At 45.1% G+C, this 26,052-nt stretch overlaps 1 protein-coding gene and 2 long non-coding RNA genes across 3 annotated transcripts in view; 1 reads left to right on the forward strand and 2 right to left on the reverse strand.

Annotated features, from left to right (window-relative positions):
• LOC132446476 (uncharacterized) overlaps positions 1-26,052 on the forward strand; it is a 365,756-nt gene that overhangs the window by 234,837 nt on the left and 104,867 nt on the right. The gene's annotated exons all lie outside the window — the stretch shown is intronic.
• The window catches only part of LOC132446714 (protocadherin-15-like), a 156,198-nt gene that overhangs the window by 103,278 nt on the left and 26,868 nt on the right, over positions 1-26,052 (reverse strand). The window contains exons 5-8 of the mRNA XM_060037152.1: positions 4,735-4,895; positions 4,130-4,282; positions 377-496; positions 30-140 (exon numbers count right to left, since the gene is read on the reverse strand). Of these exons, the coding sequence (XP_059893135.1) occupies positions 30-140; positions 377-496; positions 4,130-4,282; positions 4,735-4,895 (545 nt within the window). The remainder of the gene's footprint in view (positions 1-29; positions 141-376; positions 497-4,129; positions 4,283-4,734; positions 4,896-26,052) is intronic.
• Positions 17,091-17,765, reverse strand: LOC132446641 (uncharacterized). Its single transcript, XR_009522937.1, has 2 exons — positions 17,458-17,765; positions 17,091-17,260 (listed from the first exon to the last, which is right to left on the reverse strand). It is a non-coding gene; the product is annotated as an uncharacterized LOC132446641 (long non-coding RNA).

Below are 26,052 nucleotides of genomic sequence, written 5' to 3' on the forward strand. Positions count from 1 at the left end.
GGGGGGGGGGGGGGGGGCTCCAGACTCACGTTGGCCTGGATGATGACCAGGTAGCGGGTGCTCTCCTCGTAGTTCAGCCTCTCCCTCAGGACCACCGAGCCCGCCAGAGTCAGGGGGATGTCAAAGGTACGGTTGGCCGTCTGAAACCCCCCAACACAGACACGCACACATAAACAGCCACACACACATGCAAACACAGATTATAAGTCAGTCAGTCAGTCAGTCAGTCAGTCAGTCAGTCAGTCAGTCAGTCAGACAGACAGACAGACAGACAGACAGACAGACAGACAGACAGACAGACAGACAGACAGACAGACAGACAGACAGACAGACAGACAGACAGACAGACAGACAGACAGACAGACATGTATCTTACCGGGTCAATGGGGTTGTACTGGATGGTGTACTCTATCTGTCCATTGGGTCCGTCATCGATGTCCGTCGCTCCGTTGTTCCCCCAGAAACCAGAGAAGATGGTGGTTCCTACTGGGGTCAGCTGGGAACACAGTGAGACAAACACATCAGCCTGTCTGTCTGTCTATCGGCCTGTCTGTCTGTCTGCAGGCTGTCTGCCAGAGGACCTGTCCATCTGCCTGCTTCCATCTGTCTTTCTGATCACTCTCCACCTGACATCTATTACCACACCTCACTCCTTCTGATTCAACGGTCAGTCTTGTGTGCAATCGTGCTCATTCATAGTTAAATCCTACCCAACCCGCCCCCAGCCTTCCCCCAGTGTTGTCCTAACAGCGTGTCTAGAGTCAGCTTAATATCAGCTTCCATCAGGGGAGAATCGCATCATTTCTATTTTATATTAGTAACTCATTCTGTGGTGTGACTGCTGGCGACCCGTGTAGGATTGGATCGCCCACGCAGGAAACACGTCTTAATAGGTTTATTACGGTGCGTCTCGGGAACGCCAGTGGCTGTCCTCCAGCAGGAACCCGGGAATAATACGGGAACAGATAATGAGACGCAAGGCGCCGCTTGAGCTCGTTAGAACAGAGAGAGAGAGAGAGAGAGAGAGAGAGAGAGAGAGAGAGAGAGAGAGAGAGAGAAAGAGAGAGAGAGAGAGAGAGAAAGAGAGAGAGAGAGAGAGAGAGAGAGACAGACGGACGGACGGACAGACAGATTGAGATGTGAAGTGATTATGAATTTAAAGGTAGAATGAAAGAAAGAAAATATAGAGGAGAACCAGAGACAGCGACAGAGAGAGGTTAAGACATTCTGGGAGAACCAAAGATACATAACTATATCTCTACCTTCCTCTATCTACAGTATCTGTAGCTCGAGGAAGGTCGAGAGATAGAGGACGTCAGAGAGAGAGAAAGAGAGAAAGAGGTCATAAGAAGGCAGACAAGGGGAAAGAGGGAGAGAGATACAGAGCATGAAGTGCTAGAGGGATGAAGAGAGGTTGGAAAAGTCAGAGAAAATAAGATAGAAAGATATGGCGAGAGAGAGATACAGGGAGAGAGATAGAGATACGGAGAAAGATATGCAGAGAGAATCAGGGAGAGAATGAAAAAGAGGATAAAAAGTTGATGAACAGATTGTGGCTGACAGCTTTTGGACGAGTGCGCGATAAGGACTTTGCCGGCAGCGACAAGCACCTGAACAACACACCTCCACTCCCACAAGACCCCAGCTCCACTCCTCCCCGCTAGTGCCAGCACTAACCACGGCGCTGGCAGCTAGTGAGACAGCTCTGTCAGCCGCTGTGAGGCGTCACTAGCTGCTTCAGGCCCCAGGATGCTACCGACACCCTGTCTGATTCCCACACTGACTGGAACACAGGTGATGCATTTGGGGGGAGGGGGGGGGGCTGACATTATTTGTTAAAGATCCCATATCATGCTTTTTTTAGGGTGAATAACTGCATTTGGGGGTACTACTAGAATACGGTTACATGCCTGTATGTTAGAAATACGCCTTTTTATTCTCAGACTGCTTATTTCTACAAAACCAATTTCAGCATCTTTCGAAAACACTCTGTTTTGTGTGTGTCGCTTTAAACCCCCCCTACTGAGTAGCCCGGTCTGCTGTGATTGGTCAGCACGCCCAAGAAGTTCATCGAGGGTAGCCGGGAGCCGCAACTTCTGCACTTCAGCCCCACCCACTGCACGTGACACATCACACTGTTACGGCAGTAATGTTTGAGTGAAAACAAGATGTTTTACGCGTTTATTGAGGGGCATCCTTGGTGGGAGACTTTAAACATTTATACTGAGGTCATATAAGTCTATGGCAAAGGGAAAAGTCTAAAAAGTATTATATCACCCCTTTAAATGCTTTTATGTGGTTTTCTGCTGTACCGCAAGGACAGCCATTTCAGTATAAGTTACCCCACTATGACCTTCCCCAGCCCTGTTTCTTTGTAGTGCAGCGTCATGTCTCATCTGAGGTACAAACTGCTTTTGTGGGCACACTCTACACCACTCGTCTGCCACCCATGTACAACCCACACCCCGGATTTCCTCCGACATCGGTTCTGGTGGGCCACCATGGACGCGGACAGCCAGAAGAGGGTCCTCCAACCGGTCACGGCCTGCTCCATCCCCTGCCTGTACCCAGTCGTCCTCGGGCTCACATGTCCTTGACCTTCGTCACTGGTCTTCCCCCATCCCAGGGTAACACCGCCATTCTCACCGTCATCACCATCGATTGGTTCTCCAGGACCACCCACTTCCTGGCCCTACCTAAGCTTCCCCTTTGCTTGACAGCTGACATTCTGGATCTCCACATTATCCGTCTGCGTGGCATCCACTACAGCCATCGTCTCTGACAAAGGGCCCCAGTTTATATCCTGTGTTTGGCGAGCATTCTGCGCAGCACTGGGAGCCACCGACGACCTCTCTTAGGGGTCCGTTGGTATACCACCGTAAACCAACAGACCATCGGAGAGGGCTGACCAGGAGATGGAGGCTGTGCTCCGGTGCATTACCAACGCTAACTCGACTCTTCGAGATCCCAGCTCCCGTGGGTGGAGTTTGCACATAATTCACTCGACAACCCTTCCACTAGTCTAGGCTCGAAGGCGCCAGTGTTGGTGTACTTGGACCAAGCAACACGTGAAAGTTTGCTGTACAATGCACCCAGAGTTAGAGGGTCTGGCTCCTGTCTAAGGACCTTTCATTGAAAGGGACTTCCCAGATACTCGGCCCGAATATGTTGGTGTATTTGTGATTGAGTGCAAAGCCTGTGTCGACCAGCCCTCTGTCTCCCCCTTTGAAAGCCCCTCCTCAACCCAGGCACATTGATAATCACCCTGCTCTCACAGTCCAGCGACTGCTAGACGTGCATCGTTGAGGATGGGTACCTCCCGGACTGGGAGGAGGGCTATGGACCGGAGGAAGGATCATGGATCTCCCCCCGGAGACAAATCCTGGAACCATCCCTCATCTGGGACTTTAATAAACAACACTCCCCCCCCCCCCCCCCCCCCACACACACACACACACACTCTGCGTTCCATCTCAAAATTGCTAACTATATATATTTATTTCTTGCCCTCTGGGGTGCTAGGGAGAGGTGGTCTCATAAATATATGGCCTGTGAAGCCCTTTGAGACTGTAACTGTGATAAAGGGCTATACAAATACAATTGAATTGAATTGATCACCCATCCAGTTGTAAGTGTACGCCAGGTGGTGTCCATAGAGGGAGGGGTACCGTCACGCCGCCGCCCACTGCGTCTTAGCGTCACTGTCTCGCACAATCTAGTAACGTCGTCCGTTCATCTCCCTTTCTGTCCACAAACCTGCCAGCCATCTACTTCATCTGCACACAGTGTATCAACCCCCGGTTTCCAGACACTGTCTGCTAGATCGTAGTTTAAGATTGGCCATCAGTATTAGGCCCCAGCCTGTCCACCCCCCTCACATGTCTGACTACCCGCCTGCCCCTCGCTGAGTCCTGCCTGTCCCTGCCTTTACTTATTTGTTGGCCTCAGTAAACTCCTTTATTATATACTCTCTGTGTCCATGGTGAGCATCTGTTGAGCATCTTCGTGTTTGACTGTGTGTGTGTGTGTGTGTGTGTGTGTGTGTGTGTGTGTGTGTGTGTGTGTGTGTGTGCGCGTGTGCGTGCGTGCGTGCGTGCGTGCGTGCGTGGGTGCGTGCGTGCGTGGGTACCTCATTGACGGAGACGTAGTAGCGTGGCTGCTGGAAGCTGGGCACGTTGTCGTTGCGGTCGCGCACCACGATGCGGACCTCATGCAGGATCAATGTGCCAAGCTTGTTAGTACACTGCACCTGCACCACCAGGGATTGGATGGCGGAGGGGGGCTGGGGACGGAAACACACAGGGTTAGACAGTCGGATGGATAGAGGGACAGACTAACAGATAGAGAGATAGATGGATAGATCACGGTCTCCATTTAGACGGACAGACTAGGAACAAACAGACGTACGGACAGACAGATCGAAAGAATAGGAATACGAACAGATAGTCGTACAGACAGACCAACAGAAAGATAGATAGACAGAGGTAAGATAGATGGATGCATAGAGACGCACAGACATGCCGGCAAACAGACGCAGGGCGATGAAGGACAGGTAGCTAGACAGACAGACAGACAGACATACTTTAAGACAGACCGGTAGACAGACAGTTAAGAAGTTGATAAGGAAAGACAGGATGTTGGACAAACAGGCAGGCAGACAGATGAATAGGTGACATACATTAAGACAGACCGGTAGACAGACAGGCAGAGGATGCTGTGCTGTGATTGGCTTACGTCTCGGTCCAGCACGCGGCCAGTGCTGTTGAGGTACAGGGCCTGCCGGCCGGGGTCCAGGATCACCCAGTGCTCCCCGTTGTCCCTCAGAGACAGGAAGATGGTCTGGCCCGGCCCCTCCGCCACGCCGTTGATCTGCAGGTTCTCCACCAACACCGTGCCTGGAAGAGGACGTGAAGGTGGCGTCATGACACTGATGAATCCCACGTTGATTCACCGTGGGATTAAAATGGCTGTTTTTTTCTCAAGTGTTCACTTCAACAGTGACGTTGTTCGCCTGTTCAACAATGTGTGGCAAAAGAAATTCTGAGTTATAAAAGTTGCTTCTTCTATAGCGTAATGTTGTTGGTTGTGATGATAACTTGTGGAAGTGGACCAGTTTAACTTTCAAACCAATGGTATTGTGTCGACTCCTCCGGGGTCGCACAGGGGATCCTGGGAGTTGCTGTTATGAGAAGGCTATTTTGTCGTCCTTGTTTGTTACTAGGTTAAGTGTGGTTAATGGGTTCGGGGTGTTATTTAGTTGTGTGTTGTTCAATGTTAACGTTTATCGTTGCCGACAAGCGAGATTGGATAAGAAAACCTAGATAACTCGATCATAGTCCGGTTTCTACCTGCATGTAAACCCGCGTCGGAGGATTTAGCGTTTTGCGCATGCTCGACATCTTGCGGCCGGGGGACGTGAGCCGGAAGTAGAAGGAGACGGTAGTCGTGTTGTTGTCGCCATAGACATATAAACAATTCTTATTTCTTTATAAATATAAATATTTAATTATTTCTTATATGTTTATGGTTGTCGCCGTCGGAAAATGAGGAGGAGGGAGGAAGCCGGTGTCATGCCATTTCCCCCCACAAAGTGAAACCCCCTATCATCATCAACATGCATTCAAATCAGTACACACTACGCTTCGATTTCAAACAAGGCTGAATTAAAAGTACGTTTTCCTAAACGTTGGTCATCAACAAGGTTGTAAAGTAGTAACTTCGGGCACAACTGTCAAAATAAACGTTATTTTCTTCTGATGTGTATACGATCTTGATTCATTCATTGCGCCGCGACCGAACTGACGGGGATATTCTCTGATATTATGAATCTTAAAGACCTTAGACCGCGTTGGGTTCTCAGACTATGGTACTTTCACAACAAAAGTCCTTTTTCCATCAAAAAGATAATGCGCTTTAAAATGATGCGCATCAAAAGTTAGTGCGACATATGTGATGGAAAAAGGGTTATATCGCTCTAACGCCGATTTTGTCGCACTAAGTTAATTCGCTCTGCAGAGGTGGTTTTGGGAAAGTTCTAGCGACATAAAAGGCTGAAGCGATATAGAATGTCGCGCATGCGCATTGTTGATGGAAAATCATCTAGCATCTAATCATCAGAAAAATGCGCTTCAACACGGGGCATTTTAATTCGCTATAATCATTCTGTCGATGGAAAACCGTTTAGGCGCTTCTTATGTCGCTACAAATTAATTCGCTTTAAGAGTTAATTCGCTTGAAAATCTGATGGAAAAAGGACTAAAGACTCGTACTGGGGGTTACCTCTGCCATGGTGGAGAAGGAATTTGGAGGAAGGAATTTTGGCTTGGACTCTGAAGTCAAGATTAAAACGATACTTGGAGGCGAAAGGGATTGTTGCCGTATGTGGGTCAGTTCACTTCGGTTCCTTGTCGTTTCTCCGACGCTACATTGTTCCTACCTCTCCAGCAACGGAGCAGTCGGAGGAGTCCGCAAACGACCGAGAGGTTGGAACAATGTAGCGTCGGAGAAACGACATGGAACCGAAGTGAACTGACCACTTGTTGAAAGGGTAACAGCGCCATCTAGGGTAGCGGATTCAGCCATGCTCCGGACATGCTCCGGCCATTATCCGATCTAAAGGCCATGTACGCTCGGATAATTGACGCGGTCCGTTCGAGTAGCAAAATCGGTATATGGCTTAATCCGATCTAGCTGTCCCATGTAAACGCAGTTTTTCCATCCACTGACCTGGTCCAGAAGGATCAAGTTTTAACTATTACCTCGTGATGGCATTTTTACCCGCAATTATCAATAATCTTATATTCCAATTAACCCGTCCGGATTTAAACCCAGGTACATGATCCGGACGTCACCGGGAATCTGACATCTTAACATCTCACCCAGAATCTGAATAACACTGATCCAAAATGTTTGAACTTTTTTCACATGACCAAAAAATATGTGAGTGTTTAGTGCAGGGGTGTCAAACTCATTTTAGCTCAGGGGCCACATGGAGGATAATCTATTCCCAAGTGGGCCGGACCGGTAAAAATATGGCATAATTATGTAAAATTAAACATGCTGTGAGCACACCAAACACAGGTTTCCCATTTACTTCCGTGAATAAAAAGGACGATGACCATTTTTCTTGGAAAACTCTGCACTCTGTGTCCACCTTTCGTCTTTTTGACAGAGATATTTTGGGGCAATGAGAGTGCCAAAGCGCATAATGTTGAAAGTATAAGGCAGAACGACAAGGTAGCTCCGGGCTAGCTGCACTACCTGTTTATACTTGCTCCCTGCTCAGCCCCGGTATAAAGTTTGCTTGCTTAACATAATTGCTATTGCGACTTCTAGTGGACACATTAAGAACAGCAGTTTCCTTCATTGAAAAATAGCAGATCATTTTACGTTACATTCCAAAGCGACTTCCAGTTACACACAATTGTCCAGTAGTTCAATGCACAACAAATTAATCAGTGCCAGTCAATGCAATCCATGTAATGCTAGGAAGGATTTTTATAAAAAAATAAATAAAAAAAAAACTTTTTTTTTCTTTTTTTTCTTCTACTTCACAAAATCATCTCGCGGGCCGGATTAAACCCGTTCGTGGGCCTGATCCGGCCCGCGGGCTGTACGTTTGACACCCCTGTAGTGTTTAACTGTTCTCATTGTCTCCTAAAGAGCTGCTTTTTATCCATTAAGTTTTTCCTTCTGAATTCCCGCCATCTTTTGGAGCTAGTCGAAGTGCGTTGGGTTTTCGGTATGGAATCCCAATCACTCATTGACAGTACAGTGTTCAAATCCAATTCCATGTCTGTTTTTACACCTAGTGTTCTTCTCTCAATTAAGTTTTGTAAACCCCTCTACAGTTAAGAAACATTTTTTTAGGGTGTTTGTTGATATGAACTTGTCAGTACTCCAATCACTTAATTACCATCTATTGATATTCTTTTTTAAATTTCTGTGTCATAAAAATGTCTAAGTTGTAAGTACCTAAACGTATCCCTGTTTTCCAAGTTAACCTCAGTTTTTAGTTTTTCAAATGTTTTAAAAATGTCTAACCCTACAAGTGTAAAAAAAAAAAGCTGTTATTCCTTATTTGGTCCATTGAGCAAAAGAACCATTCGTTTCTCCAGGTCTAGAGCGGGGAGTTAGGGAAGGCCAAATCAAAAGTTTACTGTCCCCAGATAGTTTCTTTTTTTTGCCAACCTCATTCCATATGCCAAGTGTTCCTTCTTAAATTAAGTTTTCACCTTTTGGATCTGAATATTCGGGACCACCTAGCCTAGTCTGAGCAGGAGTCATATATTTAACTCAATGTCCTTCCACCTGGCTTGATATTCTTGGGAGCACCAGTAAACAATGAATCTGATTTGAGCAGCATACTAATATTCTCTAAGATCTGGCATTGCAAGGCCCCCAATTTCCTTGTCTAATTGGAGTGTCTCGAATCTTATCCTTGGCCTACCTCCTGCCAAAATAAACCGAGATATCAGTTTATCACAAGCTGTAAATTGGGATTCAGGGACACTATCTGGAAGTTATAGAAATTGGACCAACAACAACCTCGGCATCAAATTAATCTCAACTGTTTCAATTCTAATCAGCCACCTCGCTATGTCCCTTTTTATCCTACCATTTATATTACTATAGTCTATTTCGTTTATTTTGTTGATGTCCTGAGTTATTAACACTCACAGATATTTTCTAAATTTAGCTTCCCACTTATGTCTGATTGCTTTACATTACCAAGTTTGAGTAATGTTGAGTTTGGATCCTTGAAATAGGTGATGATATCATCTTCAAAAAGTCCTATAATATGTTCATCTGTTGCTATGGTGATTCCTGTCAGCTCTTTATTTTGTGGAATGGCCTGAGCGAGAGGTTCTATAGGCTATAAACTGCAAACTGGGTGGGGCTAAGGCAGTATCCCTGGCGAGTCCCAAACAGCTTTGAGCTGTCAGTCATAGGGCCATTGATCTTAATTCTGACTGATGGATTGCTATAAAGCGATTGTATGCAACTGACAAAATTACCACTAAAGCCGAGCCCCTCAAGCGCCCTGTACAGAAAAGGCCAGCTAAACCAGTCAAAAGCTTTCAGTGTCAATTTAACTTCAGTGAATGAAGTTAAAACTTGATCATTTATGACTTATATCATTAGGAAATAATGAGGGCACAAAGACTACCAAACAAATATTATTGTTGACAACTTCTATTATATTTATACCCACCCGCAGGTATAATGAATAAAATAACACAGATGGTTAACCCATTTAAATTCAATCCCACATTGTCCTCAATTACCGCAACTTGGAAGACAAGAACAAAACCAAAAACAAATTAAAAAATGTATGACATAGAAATTCTCGTACAAATAAAGGGAGAGAGATAATAAGGAGATGGAGAGAAAATAAACAATACAATGAGATCTGGTTTGGTCCACTAACTACTGTCCAAGCTGCTCCAGGGCTCGTTCAACAGTGACTCTGCCTGCACTCGCTTCCTAAATCGCTTCCTAAAACTTTGAACCACAACCTGCTTCGGAATGGTTTTGAACACGGCATTGAACATACACCCAGAGAGCCTGTCTGTTGGTTGGAATGTACATACACCCAGAGAGCCTGTCTGGAGGTGGGAATGGAAATACACCCAGAGAGCCTGAGGTTGGAATTTGCCCAGATCATCAACAAGCAAGTTCACCTTTAATGCCAGTGAAGCTGTCTCTACACTGCTCCTTTCCTCCTGCTCCATCGCTAACTGCTACTGCTCCACCGCTAACTGCTACTGCTCCATCGCTAACTGCTACTGCTCCACCGCTAACTGCTACTGCTCCAGCGCTAACTGCTACTGCTCCACCGCTAACTGCTACTGCTCCACCGCTAACTGCTACTGCTCCATCGCTAACTGCTACTGCTCCAGCGCTAACTGCTACTGCTCCAGCGCTAACTGCTACTGCTCCACCGCTAACTGCTACTGCTCCAGCGCTAACTGCTACTGCTCCAGCGCTAACTGCTACTGCTCCAGCGCTAACTGCTACTGCTCCAGCGCTAACTGCTACTGCTCCAGCGCTAACTGCTACTGCTCCACCGCTAACTGCTACTGCTCCAGCGCTAACTGCTACTGCTCCAGCGCTAACTGCTACTGCTCCACCGCTAACTGCTACTGCTCCAGCGCTGCTACTGCTCCAGCGCTAACTGCTACTGCTCCACCGCTAACTGCTACTGCTCCACCGCTAACTGCTACTGCTTCAGCGCTGCTACTGCTCCAGCGCTAACTGCTACTGCTCCACCGCTAACTGCTACTGCTCCACCGCTAACTGCTACTGCTCCAGCGCTAACTGCTACTGCTCCAGCGCTAACTGCTACTGCTCCAGCGCTAACTGCTACTGCTCCACCGCTAACTGCTACTGCTCCAGCGCTAACTGCTACTGCTCCAGCGCTAACTGCTACTGCTCCAGCGCTAACTGCTACTGCTCCACCGCTAACTGCTACTGCTCCAGCGCTGCTACTGCTCCAGCGCTAACTGCTACTGCTCCACCGCTAACTGCTACGGCTCCACCGCTAACTGCTACTGCTCCAGCGCTAACTGCTACTGCTCCACCGCTAACTGCTACTGCTCCACCACTAACTGCTACTGCTCATCTCGTCGAAGGCATAGCAAATGTGCAACACGAGGAAGGTGGAAAAAGAAGGATCAGATCAGACCAGAATAGACCGTGTGGCATTTGTAGAGACTGTGAGTTTGAGTCCCTACTGGTTCCAGATGAGCTGGTTGAAATAGGATTAGAACCACCAGGAACAGAGTATGTACGCTCCGAGCAGTTCTGTCGTTTGGGTGTTTTGGGAAGGTGGGAGAAAACAAAGAAGACATCACACAGCCGGCCATGCTTTTCAAGCGCTCATGTTTGATTCATGTTGTGATTTCTTCATGTTGTGATTTCTATTTAAAAAACTTTTGAATAGCATTTCAGGCCCCCTACTGAGTCTGTGCTAGTCAATTAGACAATAGACTCATTAACTACTATTCACAATGGACCCTTTAATTAGTTGCTCAAAAATGGGGCAAAATAGAAGAAAACTATTGAAATTACCACCGAAAAAACCTAGTTGGAAGCGTCAACACATTTTTTAAGCGACTCCGTGGAGCTGGTGTTCTGGAGGGAGCAATTACCATGTCCAGCTCTCTGCATTATTCATGCACAACCAGGACTTCACACTCCATGGGTGTGTGTGTGTGTGTGTGTGTGTATTTTTGGGTTTGTGTGTGTGTGTGTGTGTGTGTGTGTGTGTGTGTGTGTGTGTGTGTGTGTGTGTGTGTGTGTGTGTGTGTGTGTGTGTGTGTGTGTGTTCAGGGTTGGGGTGGGAGGTTTTTGGGGTTTGAGTGTGTGTGTGTGTGTGTGTGTGTGTGTGTGTGTGTGTGTGTGTGTGTGTGTGTGTGTGTGTGTGTGTGTGTGTGTGTGTGTGTGTGTGTGTGTGTGTGTGTGTGTGTGTGGGAGAGATTAGTTTGTGTGAAAGCTCAGAGACTGAGAGGGACTGCACCTAACATCTGGCAACCCATAATATTCAGGAACACACAGTGGTACACACACACGCACAAACAAACAAACACACACGCACATATGCACACACACAAACAATTGGTAAAACCAGTGTATTTGTGTATGTGAGTGCAGGTGAGTGTTTGTGTGTGCATGTATGTCCATGTGTGTGTTTATATTTAAGTTTGTCTGTGCAAGCGTCTCTGTACGCTCAAAAAAAGCTAGAGAGACACAGCGAGAGACAGCTAGAGAGACACAGAGAGAGAGAGAGAGAGAGAGAGAGAGAGAGAGAGCGAGAGAGAGAGAGAGATAGAAGCAACTGCAGCATTAGAGATTTAAGTTTGGTATGTATGGTCGTCAATTCAAGAATATTTTTCCTTGATCGTGTATACTTGTATGTGTGTGTCTGTTTTTGAGCGTGTGTACATCCAAGAACGATCGTGCACCTTAGTTTCTGTTTTCATGAACTTAACTACTTCACCATGGGGTAAAACAGTCCACAGAAGACATTTTGAGTAAATTATCAAAATATTGGCATCAGAAAAGCCAAAACATATGCTTGGCTTCTCTTGTTTATGCTCTTCTCTAGTTGGCGTTAGTTTTGAAAATCACTGTCCGTCATTCTGGGATATAACAAAAGTGACAGACAGACAGTGCATCCAATCAGCAACAAGGAATCTTGTACTTACACTTTCAATTTTGAGTTCATGTAATTGTGAAGATAGGGTTAGTGTTTTCTATTTGTGTTTTCTGAGAGAGAGATAGAGACAGAGAGAGACTGAATGAGGAAGAGAAAGAGGGAGAAGAGGGAAAGAAGCAGAGAGAGAGAGAGAGAGAGAGAGAGAGAGAGAGAGAGAGAGAGAGAGAGAGAGAGAGAGAGAGAGAGAGAGAGCAAGATAGAAGCAACTGCAGCATTAGAGATTTAAGTTTGGTATGTATGGTCGTCAATTCAAGAATATTTTTCCTTGATCGTGTATACTTGTATGTGTGTGTCTGTTTTTGAGCGTGTGTACATCCAAGAACGATCGTGCACCTAAGTTTCTGTTTTCATGAACTTAACTACTTCACCATGGGGTAAAACAGTCCACAGAGGACCAGAAGTGAGAGAAAAACCAAGAGAGGAAACAGGAAAAGAAGGGCTTAGATCACAGCAGGTATGGAGGGGGAATGCAAATAGACAAGAGGTACACAACAGATGGAGAGACTACGGTGGCCAGGAAGCACAACCGCTCATATGAGCATATATATACAACCCCCCCCGTAGTACAAATACGCACCCAATTTAAGAACATGCAACCAAAACAAAGCTTTGGGTGAACACAAGGAAGAAAAAGTACACAAGGCAATACAAAAAACAAAACCACAACCACAATTCACTCAGACCGTAAAAGGGTAGGTCCAAGGTACCTTGACAAACCGATAATTGACTTGGTTGCTGCCCTGAATTACATCACATCAAGGCTTGTACTGGAAAACATTCAAGTGTATTTTCATCAGGGATATTCACAGTAAGTAATTTCGGATTTGCTCTCAACTTTAACAGCTTTGAAATGACCAACATCATGCTTGAAAACACTTGAAGGTTGCTGGGCATTTCAGAAGACATTTTGAGTAAATTATCAAAATATTGGCATCAGAAAAGCCAAAACATATGCTTGGCTTCTCTTGTTTATGCTCTTCTCTAGTTGGCGTTAGTTTTGAAAATCACTGTCCGTCATTCTGGGATATAACAAAAGTGACAGACAGTGCATCCAATCAGCAACAAGGAATCTTGTATTTACACTTTCAATTTTGAGTTCATGTAATTGTGAAGATAGGGTTAGTGTTTTCTATTTGTGTTTTCTGAGAGAGAGATAGAGACAGAGAGAGACTGAATGAGGAAGAGAAAGAGGGAGAAGAGGGAAAGAAGCAGAGAGAGCGAATGAATGAGAGAGAGAGAGAGAGAGAGAGAGAGAGAGAGAGAGAGAGAGAGAGAGAGAGAGAGAGAGAGAGAGAGAGAGAGAGAGAGAGAGAGAGAGAGGAACATGAAGAAGGAGAAAACAGTAGAAGTCAGAAACGCCTGCTATGGGCTGCATTGTATTCCTCCGTCTGCAGGACATTAGTTGAGATGAATGGGAGTCCTGGTCACCTGCCCCCCAGATACAAACAAACCTCTGAGCCCCCCAAAACCTCATTACCGGGCCCAGCGGCTCCTCGGGTCAGCCCACTAAGACACACAGCCCCCACCCCCCCTCCCTCGCCCCACATCACCTCTGGTTCATTCTGCAGAATGAAGGCGCAGGAGACGAAAAGAAGGAAAGAAAGAAGGAAAGAAAAGAAGAACAAAGAATACTGACGGCATGAAGAGCAGACAGTTAAGATGAAATATAAGCCCATCTGCTCACATATAATACCCATAACCCGCCTAATGGCAGCAGCCAGCGGCGTCTAATTCTGAACGTTAAGAGAGCGTTCGGCCCTTTTTAATGATACACCAAGCCCCCACCCAAACTTCATCCGTCTCTCGACTGATTGAAACAAAAGGCCATTTGTCCGTACCCCTCCCCCCCACGCACACACACACACACACACACACCTCCTACTGTGGGGAAAACATTGTTAAAATCATCACGGGACAATTCGCCCTCAAACCGTTCTGTAGGAGACACTGGTTCACCATTAGTGCTTAATGCCAGGTGAATAGTTATTCACAGGCCCCGATGTGCCCATCTGTGTGTGCAGGTTTGTGTGTGTGTGTGTGTGTGTGTGTGTGTGTGTGTGTGTGTGTGTGTGTGTGTGTGTGTGTGTGTGTGTGTGTGTGTGTGTGTGTGTGTGTGTGTGTGTGTGCGTGTGTGCATGTGTGTGATGCATCATAATACAACCAGAAAAAGAAAAACACAGCATGCATTCGTCAAAAAACATTATGTTATTATTTATCATTACAAATAATATAAAACATTATGATATTCTCTTTCTCAAATGAAATCCACATCAGTGAGGTGCAGAAGTAATGAGTAACAGCTCATAGCCGCCTGTGTTAGGAGCACATACCTGTGTACACGTTTAGAATAATAAGAAGTCATGTTATGTGCCTTTTGAAAGGGTATGTTGTTATCTATGGTGGGACTGGATTAGTGGAGCAGGGGGGACCGACAGCAGAGTGGTATGCAGGTGGAGCTCAGGCCCACATTTATTGTGCCCCTTATCAGTCAGTCTGTACTCGCCAGCAAAAAGCAGCCGTTATCGCCTTAATGATTCATTTAAAGCTTTGGGCCGATGACATTGGTTTGTGTGTGTGTATTGTTTGTAGTGTGTTTGTGTGTTTGTGTGTTTGTGTGTTTGTGTGTGTATGTGAGTGTCTATATGTGTGCAGTGACAAATGGAGCGTTAATGTCTCCTTGCAGAATGTATGTGTGTGCTTAATCACATGCATGTGTATGTTCCAGCTTATGTGTGTGTGTGTGTGTGTGTGTGTGTGTGTGTGTGTGTGTGTGTGTGTGTGTGTGTGTGTGTGTGTGTGTGTGTGTGTGTGTGTGTGTGTGTGTGTGTGTGTGTGTGAGGTACGGTAGTAATGGTTGCAATTTATAAACATTTGTCAACTCAATGGTTGTAATTGCTTTTTCAACAACCAACAACATCATGACGGTCTGATAAAAATATCTCCATCTCGTATCGATGTCAATGTCCTTAAAAAAAATAAGGACAACCAACTGCAAAAAAACGAAACAATTCCTGTGATGAGACAATGAGAAAAATGTTAAGAAATAGATAAAAGCTTTTCAGTTTGAGGAGAAAGAAGATCAACCGAGGAAATTGCCCAACGACTCAGCCGAACCATTGAGACAGTGTGAGAGTCAGTCATTGTGGACAGCGAGATGTTATAATAGAGGTTAGTCTATTACACAGTAATTACCTGGGTCATTAGCTTAGCCTGGGGTTCGCCCTGACGGTTGGTTAATGAGCAAAGCGGTGAGTGTTTGTGAATGTTAGAGTTAATGGGAGGGGTAGAGTTAAGTGTGGTGTTTGTGGGCTTCTGGTATATTTGTGCGGCTGGGTGTGTGTGTGTGGTTGTGTGCGTTTCTACGTGAACAGATGTATATATGTGCATATGAGTGTGTGTGTGTGTGTGTGTGTGTGTGTGTGTGTGTGTGTGTGTGTTTTTGTCTATACAGTGGTGTATTTGTGCTTACAGGTGTGTGTGGATGGGTGCTTGGGCTAATGTGTGGATGCCTTCTGTTGTGCGCTTTCCTTCTAGTGTGTGTTTGCCTTCCGGTGTGTGTTTGCCTTCTAGTGTGCGTTTGCCTTCTAGTGTGCGTTTGCCTTCTAGTGTGTGTTTGCCTTCCGGTGTGTGTTTGCCTTATGGTGTGCGTTTGCCTTCAAGTGTGTGTTTGCCTTCTTCCTTCTGATTCAAATATGTTGGTGAACCATGTACGTGGGCCTTCCTCTCTATGTGTTTCCTTTCTGCGTGATGTCTTTGGCACCACAGGTTCATCAAGCCTCTGTTCTAGAAATGTCAAGGACGCGCCAGGAGAAGCTATCATGGTAATCGTCCTTTCCTGTTGCGCAGTGGACGATGCAGACGGGATTTGGTCAGCAGGGTAAACCCTGCATATACGCCTCTCCTATCTTTTAATTTCCTGGAGCCCAGATCTAAGGTCTCTCTCCCCCTTCCTTTCTCCCTCTCTCACTTCCTTCCTCTGTCTTACTTAGGGCTGCAACTAACGATTATTTTAATAATCGATTAATCTGTCGATAATTCTTTCGATTGATCTATGAATCTGATAAAAAAGGAAATATTTGTAATTGCTTTATTCAAAAACTGAACATTACTTCAAATTCACAGTGCAGACTGAAGTGTAAAAACACCAGGTAATTGCTCCAACGTCCCGGAACTATTAAAAGTAATATTAAATGATAAAAAAATGGTGCAGCGCAACGTCAAGGAGAGATTTGCTTCCGCATCATGGAGGTCTGAAGCCACGCCCTAGTGTATGCATGGACCTATTAAAGACGGAGAGTGCATGACGTGCCGGATGTAGAAATATTCTCATTTTCTAGCATTGTTAGCATTGTAGCATCATTAGCGAAAGGTCTCTGAGCGAGCACAGTAGCATTGTTTACCGACCATGGAAGTATAAGTTACTAACCCCCCCCGATGATTCTCTAGATGTGATCTTTAAATAACACTCCTCCTGCCATCTGGGCAACAATTATTATTCATTAGTCAATTTATCTCGGATGCCGGGCCAAAACATGGACCTATTAAGAAACAAAATTTGTTTCACTACGACTCCTTTCGGCTGCCCACCCCAAAATAAATAAAGCAAACAGCTAATAACACGCGTTTTAAAAAGAGAAAACTTACATTTTATTAGTACTTGGTATAAAGATAATTATGAGCCTTTGATTGATATCCAGACATTTTTTGCGGAGACACATTCCTGTTCCCCACTTGTATTGGAGTGAACGGCGATATCTACTTCTGGGCCCCTTGAATGGAGGGACCCGTCCACAGACCGCTAAACAGCTGCAATACCAGGCTTGTCCGCTGAGCACTGGTGGATTGCGGAAGTATGTGGTGGATTTAATGATTTGTTTCCGTGACCCAGTTCGCGTGATTCAGTTCGCCACGAGGAGTCGTTCGCGAATCGTTCGTTCGTTCGTTCGTTCAGTCGAGTTTCCGGTAGCACTAACTCCACTGAGTCTGACTGACTCAGCTGAGAACCGTGCAATGGGGTCCATTCCATGATGCGATTTACCGCTACCGGAAACCAGGCTGAAAGAACATACGATTCGTGAACGACTCCTCCCAGTTCAGTCGAGTTTCCGGTGAATCGATTCACCGGAAACTCCACTGAACGTGGAGGAGTCGTTCGCGATTCAGCCTAGTCTCCGGTAACGGTGAATCGCATCATGGAATGCACGCCATTGCACGGTTCTCAGGTGAGTCAGTCAGACTCAGTGGAGTTAGTGCTACCGGAAACTCGTTCGTTCGTTCAGTCGAGTTTCCGGTGAATCGAATGGTGAACGAGACGACCGAACGAACGAGAGAGACGAACCGGTTCGGTTCGTTCGTTCTAAAGACTCGTTCATTCGAACCGGTTCGCGAACGAACGAGCCAACACCGGGCCTGGGTCGCTCACACTAGCTCGCTGTGGGCGTGCATGAACCATGAACCAACCTGTCGGCGGCTGGCTGTAAACAGTACCGTGCCTATGAGTAACGTATTCATCGCGAGACTCAACAAATTGATGACCAAATTCCTTGCCAACCAGCGACGGCGCTACACCGGGGCTAAGGGGTGCTATAGCCCCGGCAAAAAAATGTGTAGCCCCAGTTAAGCCCCTCTAGCATTTTAGCACTGTTTTGCAAATGTCGAGGATGATTTGAGAAATGTACCAAAGCGACTGAGAAAAACTGTAAAGGTTCATATGAATGCATTCTGTTCCAAATCCACGCTTGCGTGTTTGTACTGCGCCCGTACCCCGTTTACCCTATGCTGCGTGTGTGTGTGTGTGAGAGAGAGAGGGGACAAGAGGGGGGAGGGCGGGGGGAGTCTTTTGTTTATATCACCTATTTGTTTATATATACTCGCGCGTTAAATAAAGGTTAATAAGGTTAGCTGCAAATGGATGTTTAAATAAGGCTAGCTGAAAATGAATCGTTGGTTGATCAAGAAAAGAGTGCAGGTAGAAAATGAAGAACCAATGAATGAAGTCTCCCAGACGGCCAACGAAGAAGAGGGAGATTCGAAAAATGAATCTGAGAGAGGAACTCCTGAGCCAGGACCAGAAGGAGCACCAGGGCAGTCCATCGCTGCTATCAGCTCTACATCCCCCGTTAGCTGCACTGCTGACACAGACACCAGCCCCTCTGATTTAAGCCAGTCACCTGCTAATGAACCGAGACGGCCTCTTCTTCGGCGTTATCCGGCCACCAAAGTTGGACAGCAGGATCGCTATTTTAATCGTAGATGGTATGAGGATTACAAATGGCTTGAATATTCCATTTCAAAGGACCGTGTTTTCTGCTTTGCATGCCGCCACTTTCAACGTCCAGGAAATCATGGCGAGAAGGCAGCATTTACCCACAACGGCTACCAGAACTGGAAGAAGGCGACAAGTTCCTTCAAGACACACAATGTTAGTGTGGAGCATAAATATGCTATGGCAGTGTGGAATGAGTGGACTATTCAGAAAGAGTCTGGCTCAACAATTTGCAATGCTCTGAGTGATGGACATGCAAAAATAGTAAACGAGAACAGAGAGTATATGAGAGCAGTTGTGGAGTCATTGCGTTTCACCTCATACCAGGGACTTTCACAGAGAGGAGACACAGAGAATGACACGGCTGTCAACCAGGGAAACTTTCTTGAACTTTTACAGATGATAGGCAAATTTGACAAAACAGTTGCACAGAAAATATCTGACAATCCAAGAAATGCGAAGTACACACATCATGACATACAGAACGAAATACTGGACATTATGGCAAATATGATAAGGGATCAGATAAGTAGTGAAGAACAAGATGCTGAAATGTTTGCTTTGATGGTAGATGAGAGTAAGGACCTGAGTAAAACGGAACAGAACGGAAAAGTGTCTGTTGTGTTGCGCTACGTGAAAAATGATAAAGCTGTGGAAGAATTTCTCCATTTCACGCCAGCTGACGGTTTGGATGCAGAGTCACTTTTCGCTACAATCAAAGACACTCTGAGCAAATGTAACATTGATCACACTGCCTGTATTGCTCAGTGTTATGACGGCGCTGCAGTGATGTCCGGTGTTCACAACGGGGTCCAAGAGAAATTCCGAGAAGAGGTCCCTCAGGCAATCTACATCCATTGCCATGCACACCACCTCAATCTAGTTTTGGTGGACTGTGTGAGAAACGTGAAGCCAGCGGGGGATTTTTTTGTTATTGTGCAAGACATGTACAAGTTTTTCTCAGGCTCATTTGTCCATGTCCATTTCGTTAAGAAGCAACGGGAACTTGAGCCCTCTCAGCAGCCCATTGAACTCAAGAAACTGTCCGATACGCGCTGGTCCTGCCAGTATCACTCGCTATGGGCAGTGCAAAAAACCCTACCCGCCATCATTGCATCGTTAAATGACATTAAGGCGCAACCAAATCCACGCAGATCCACTGATGCTCGGTCATTACTCGCACTCATTGATGCTGAATTCATCCTCCACCTTGTTCTGTTTGAGGATCTTTTTCGTACAGCAAAGTTCATGTCTGACACTCTACAGTCCCCCGAACTTTTGCTGGAGACTGCCACGACCTCGCGCACTCAGTCATCACGGGCCTAAAAGAAAAGCGCACAGAGGACTCTTGGAGAGCCATATGGAGCAAGGCAGAGGCGCTCTGCACCAAAGTCGGTGTCGCAAAACCACCGCAGCTCCCACAACAGAAGAGGCAATCTCAACAACCTCACCATCTGCAGGACTATGTAGTTGAAGCTCCAGTTCAAACAGAGCATCCATGCATGTCCTCTCTGGATAAACTCCGAACATCCTCATTCTACCCTGTCATTGACCGACTAGTGAATGAAATGACACGACGGTTTTCAACAGAAGCAGGTGCCGTTCTCATGGGCACGTCAGCCCTCAACCCCGAAAATGCCACATTCCTTGAAAAGGAGAGCCTTGAGCCCATGGCGCAGTTGTATGGGATCAAAAAGGATGACCTGCTGGCCGAGGTGCACCAGATGCGCCGGCTCTTGGAAAGAAAAAAAGAACAAGGTTTGTATTGCAGCACACTGGAATTTCTGTCCATGCTTAAACCTTACAAAGACTCCTTTGAGGACATCTATAAACTTTTGCGCATTGCTGTTACACTGCCTGTAACCTCCGCTTCATGCGAGTGCAGTTTTTCGTGCATGCGGCGCGTAAAAACCTACTTGAGGAACAGAATGGCAAACCCTCGACTCAGCAACCTTGCCTGCCTGTCCATACACGCAGAAAGAACCAAGGCCCTGGATGTCCAGAAAATTATAGACTCATTTGCACTCAACCACAGCAATAGACGCATCGTCCTTCTGTGAGTTTTTTTTTTTTTTTTTATCATTCAAACAAGCTGTTCGCACTTCTCGTTGCGGCTGCACTTTGTAGCCTATGTTATGAGTTTTACTTTTAATATAATGTAAGTTATGATGTTGTCAATGCATAGTTGTTTGTTTTCATTTAATACTTGTTGCAATTTGGATGTTTTGTCTGGTTATGGGCAGGCGCATGGTCGCTGTCCGGATCTGAATGTCACCTTCTCGTTGCGGCTGCACTTTGTAGTTATGAGTTTTACTATTAATGTAATGTAGCCTAAGTTATTATGTTGTGATCCGAGACAATATTGTCAATGCATAGTTGTTTGTTTTAATTTATTATGCATATGAAATAAATACTTGTTGCATTTTGGATGTATTGTCTGGTTATGGGCAGGCGCATGGTCGATGTCCGGAGCTGAATGTCACCTTTGCACGCACGTGAAACATTTCCGCCATTGCCCCTTGTATTACATTCTCGTGCTGTGTATCATAGCTTCTTTTATTGAAGAAAAAAACCAAGAACCTCTTTATAAAGTAAGTGACGTCATGAAAATCAATTATTTTCTTAGCTACCCCACGTATCGGTCAAGCCGATTTTTTTTTAGCACCGGGAGAGAAAAAATCCTGCCGCCGTGCATGTTGACAACATGCATGTTGATTGTTGATTTTATCAATTCGTTTTTGCAGCCCTAGTCTTACTATATCTTTATATTGCAACTCCTGCGCTTTATCTTTGCTATTCTTCCTTCTCCGTGGCGGTCTGGTCTTCCTCTTCGTTCTCTCTCATCTTCTCTCTCACTTTTTACCTTTCTCTATCAGTCATTTGTATCCAACCTCTTCCTCTCCCTATAGACTCCCTCTCTCCCCTTTTCTCCCTCTCCCTCTCCAACGTCCGTTAGTTCCCCCCCTCAACATCATTTGTTAGTCCCTCTTCCTCTCTCTTCAACATCATTTGTTAGTCCCTCTTCCTCTCTCTTCAACATCATTTGTTAGTCCCTCTTCCTCTCTCTTCAACATCATTTGTTAGTCCCTCTCTCTCTCCAACATCATTTGTTAGTCCCTCTCTCTCTCCAACATCATTTGTTAGTCCCTCTCTCTCTCCAACATCATTTGTTAGTCCCTCTCTCTCTCTCCAACATCATTTGTTAGTCCCTCTCCCTCTCTCTCTCTCCAACATAATTTGTTAGTCCCTCTCTCTCTCTCTCTCTCTCTCTCTCTCTCTCTCTCTCTCTCTCTCTCTCTCTCTCTCTCTCTCTCTCTCTCCAACATTATATGTTGGTCCCTCTCCCTCTCTTTCTCTCCAACATGATTTGTTAGTCCCTCTCTCTCAGACATTATTTGTTAGTCTCGCTCCCTCTCTCCCTAACATTATTTGTTAGGGAGCTGTTACACCCTAGCTTATTGGTGTGTTTTAATTTAACCCTGGAGCCTTCCCCTGAGAGTGAGGTTGGTTTGGGGTGGTGTGAATGCTTATTCAACCTCGAACCAAACATACTGCCTCTAGTCTGCCTGAACAAGGGACTTTTGGTCCGTTTCATAGTTGATTCAGGTTAGGGTTTGGCAGGTGTGACAGTGATCTGATCTGACCCAGCCAACTATAAGAAGCAAACAAGATTGCAATGCATTGTGGGTTGAAAGTGCTTTTTTTTTTCTTTTTTTTTTGCTCAGATATACCGGGCTGAAAATTTTCATTATTTATAAAAAATATTCAGCCAGCTACATGTGAACTTTTCCGAGATAAAAATAAATTGCGTTTAGACTTGGTGCAATCATGAGTTGAAAGCACCCATCAGACTTTGTTCAGGTTAATATAAAAGGCAATTTTGTGGTCCAAAGTAAAAGAAAACTCAAATTGGGGTTGCTACCTTATTATTATTATTATTATTATTATTATTATTATTAACAGCAACCTCTGAGTTGAGTCTAACAAACTATTCATACGTTTTCATGTACTCGATGATTCTTGCAGTTTTTTGGGTTAGATCTTTGTTGAATGCACTTTCTGTAAGTCTCTGAACCAAAGCAGCTGCTTCATAAATGTAATGTATTGTAACAAGGGTGTGGAAGCGCGCTCTCTCTCTCTCTCTCTCTCTCTCTCTCTCTCTCTCTCTCTCTCTCTCTCTCTCTCTCTCTCTCAATATTTGTAGACTCTCTCTCCTCCCTGCCTCTCTCATTGTAACATTATATTTTAGTCACCTTCTCTCCCCCCAAAATGATTTGCTCGTCTCTCTCTCCCCTCAGCCTGGAGGAAGCTGCTCCACATTAAGTCCACACTGCCAGAGAGAGCATTGGCATTCAGAGTATGAATCACTCCAATTTACCGCAAATCATTTCTAACACACACACACACACACACACACACACACACACACACACACACACACACACACACACACACACACACACACACACACACACACACACACACACACACACACACGTGAACAAATCACAGTTCAGAATACTCTGCAGCATAACTATTGCGACAAATATAGCCACTCTCTACCATAAATGATTCCTTAAACAACCACACACACACTGAGGTAAACTCTGTCACATACAAACAAATGCAGACACACACACACACACACACACACACACACACACACACACACACACACACACACACACACACACACACACACACACACACACACACACACACACACACACACACACACACACCCGCAGGCCCTGACATCCTTGTCTATCACCTGGCTGCTAGCTTGCCGAGATGAAGATGTCAACATTCCAACCAAGCCATTCACACATTGAGTCCAGTTTGGCAGCTTGCGGCGGTAAGCAGCATCTCGTGTGTCGTACACGATGCACAGCATCTTCGACAGAGTTTTTAGAATGTGCACGCCGGCTAGCGAGAGCTCAGCCCCCAGCACCCCTGCCGTTGGTATTGCTTCGCTGCCCGGTGTGTAGGTTATACATCACAGACTCTGTGATGTGTAGAGACTGATGCTGTTGGTGTTCACATCACGCCCGTCACACCTCTGTGCTACCGGAACGCTGGCATGGTACCTCAGATAACAACAGGGGCAGCAGTATAGTGGTATCTTTCTATAAAAAGGGATATCATTTGGTAGAAATTGCGTTTTACAATCCCTTGCGTATTATGGATGTTTGGATATTATACCCTCATACAATTTCTCTCACGCTGATACATGCACACACAACATGCATGTAAACAAACATCGCCACACACACACAACCTTGCACATGCACACTATTACCCCTAAGCAATGAAAAATACATACAAACACACACACTCACACAAACATACATACACACACACACGCAACCAAAAACAAAAATACAAATAAAAACGCACAGACACACACACACACACACACACACGCACACGCACTCACACAATGCTGCAAGAAGCCACATAAACTAAGATAATGCGCGGGCCTGCCCTCATATCTCCATAAAGTGCTTAATTTAGCGACCCCAGCGTAATCAGCTTATTGCTAACCCAAGCAATACAAAAATGACTTAACTCAGTTTATAAAGATCCCTGCCGGTTCCCCTTCTCCAAAGCACATTTACTCCAGCTCAGATGGTAATTCTCCCATCTGAGTATCAGGGAAACTGGGTTTCCCCTGGTCGACTGGGATTCGCTGGCATCAAAGAGGACTGGCTAACCATGGAGCCACTATGTTCATAAAGAGTATCACTGCAAAAGCCCTCCATGAATCCACTTTCACCACCAAAGGGTGAGACAGGGGCATTCACTGTTGACCTGCAGGAAGGCCTAAGCTCTAGTGGGATGGCTCCGGGCTTAGGCCTACTCACTTTTTCTGCAGCCTGACATGTGAATTGAGTCACTATTCACCTGTCAGCAGCCAACTTAATCCGAAGGGGACAAGTGATTAAACACGTCTTTCCTGAATTATACATAAATTAATACACACATGCAGCCCCCGAGAGTGGAGGTGTGCGGAGGTGGGTCAAGACCACGGGCTTCCGCTGTGCTGTATAATAAATGTCAGCCGCTAAGTGTGGCTAACCGTGGTAACATACATAATGAATAAGAGAGTTTCAAGGACTGGGTAGAAGAGCCCAGAAGATACATTGATATATAAACATACATAATATAGTACGAAGCCATTGGGATGAATAGGCCAAGTCCTCGAATGAAAGCTGAGTGAAATGAATAATGAATCCAATGCCAACTCTAAAGGCTCATAGCATTAGCCTGTAACATTAGCTAGTTAGCGAGTAGCAATAGCCAACAGCTGACTAGCTGCGGCCTTACTTGCCAGAAGCTCATTCATTGAACATTTGCAACTTAAGTTCATATTAATGTCATCTGATACATGCTATCGCATAAAGAAACGTGCCTAGACTTTCTCCCGGAAAAAATTTGATGACAAGATTTTATTTTTAATGACAGACAAGAGGTTAATTTAAGTCTTGTCATGGCTAGGTTATGGTGAACATCAAAGATAATGGCTGGAATGTAGCCTTCGTACCAAACATAATCAAATAAACATAAACTAAATAAAATATGGATTAGACAATGATATTCTATAATTTGAATTGTGAATTACTGCTTCATTATAACTAAATGTAAATTAAGTTGAAAGTAAAACAGAACATGGTCAATTATGTAAAATGTTCATCAAATCTCCTAATTTAGCATTTACTAAAAATATTTAGTAAATGCATCATACATAATTGAAGGTATAACAAAGATGTTGTGACAAATAAATATGTATCACATTTAACTTTGTTTAACGTAAATTAGATACACATATCCAGCATTCTGACAGTTGTAAATGCTGCTCAACGTAATTGATAGTTTACCAGCGGTCTAGTAAATGAACCTCAGGGGACTCTCTGATAATGGTGATTTTGAGCGATTTCAAGGCATTAAGTGGGGGTCTCCCCTTGTGTGAATTAGGATTGTGTTTGTCGGTCACCAAGGCCCACAGAGAACCATGAGACAACCCTAATCACGTTGCTTATTCACAAATTCAACTACTGCGTCACCTCTAATTAATGTCAGTGAAGATGGATGCATGCGTGAAAACACACACATGCAAACAGAAACACACAAACACACACACACATACACACAGACACACACTAACAAAGAACATCATTACTGCAAATATTATTATGATAAGTCCCAGAGCTCTGTCCTCATCTTCTTTTTCTTCTTTTGCTTTGTGTCCTTATCTCGTGTCCTTCTTTTCTCTCCTGCTAAAGTTGCTTTCCAACTCATTTTGGAACAGTATTTCCTCCCTGTCTTTAAAAATAAGCATGTCATCCATCAACAAGACCGACTGCTAGTTTCTGCATAGTGCCTTGTTTTCAAATGTCTAAGCATCACCTCTGTGGAAATAACTGACCACTTCCAAGACCAACTAAACAAAAGAACAAAAACGTCTTTCAAAATAATTATTCTGACAGCAGTTTGGAAATTATGTGGTACACCAAAATACTTGATTACAGCTTCATAAAAACTTTCTTCATTTTTTTTTACTGAGGCA

Source organism: Gadus macrocephalus, chromosome 18 (assembly GCF_031168955.1).
Source record: "Gadus macrocephalus chromosome 18, ASM3116895v1".
Lineage (NCBI taxonomy): Eukaryota > Metazoa > Chordata > Actinopteri > Gadiformes > Gadidae > Gadus > Gadus macrocephalus.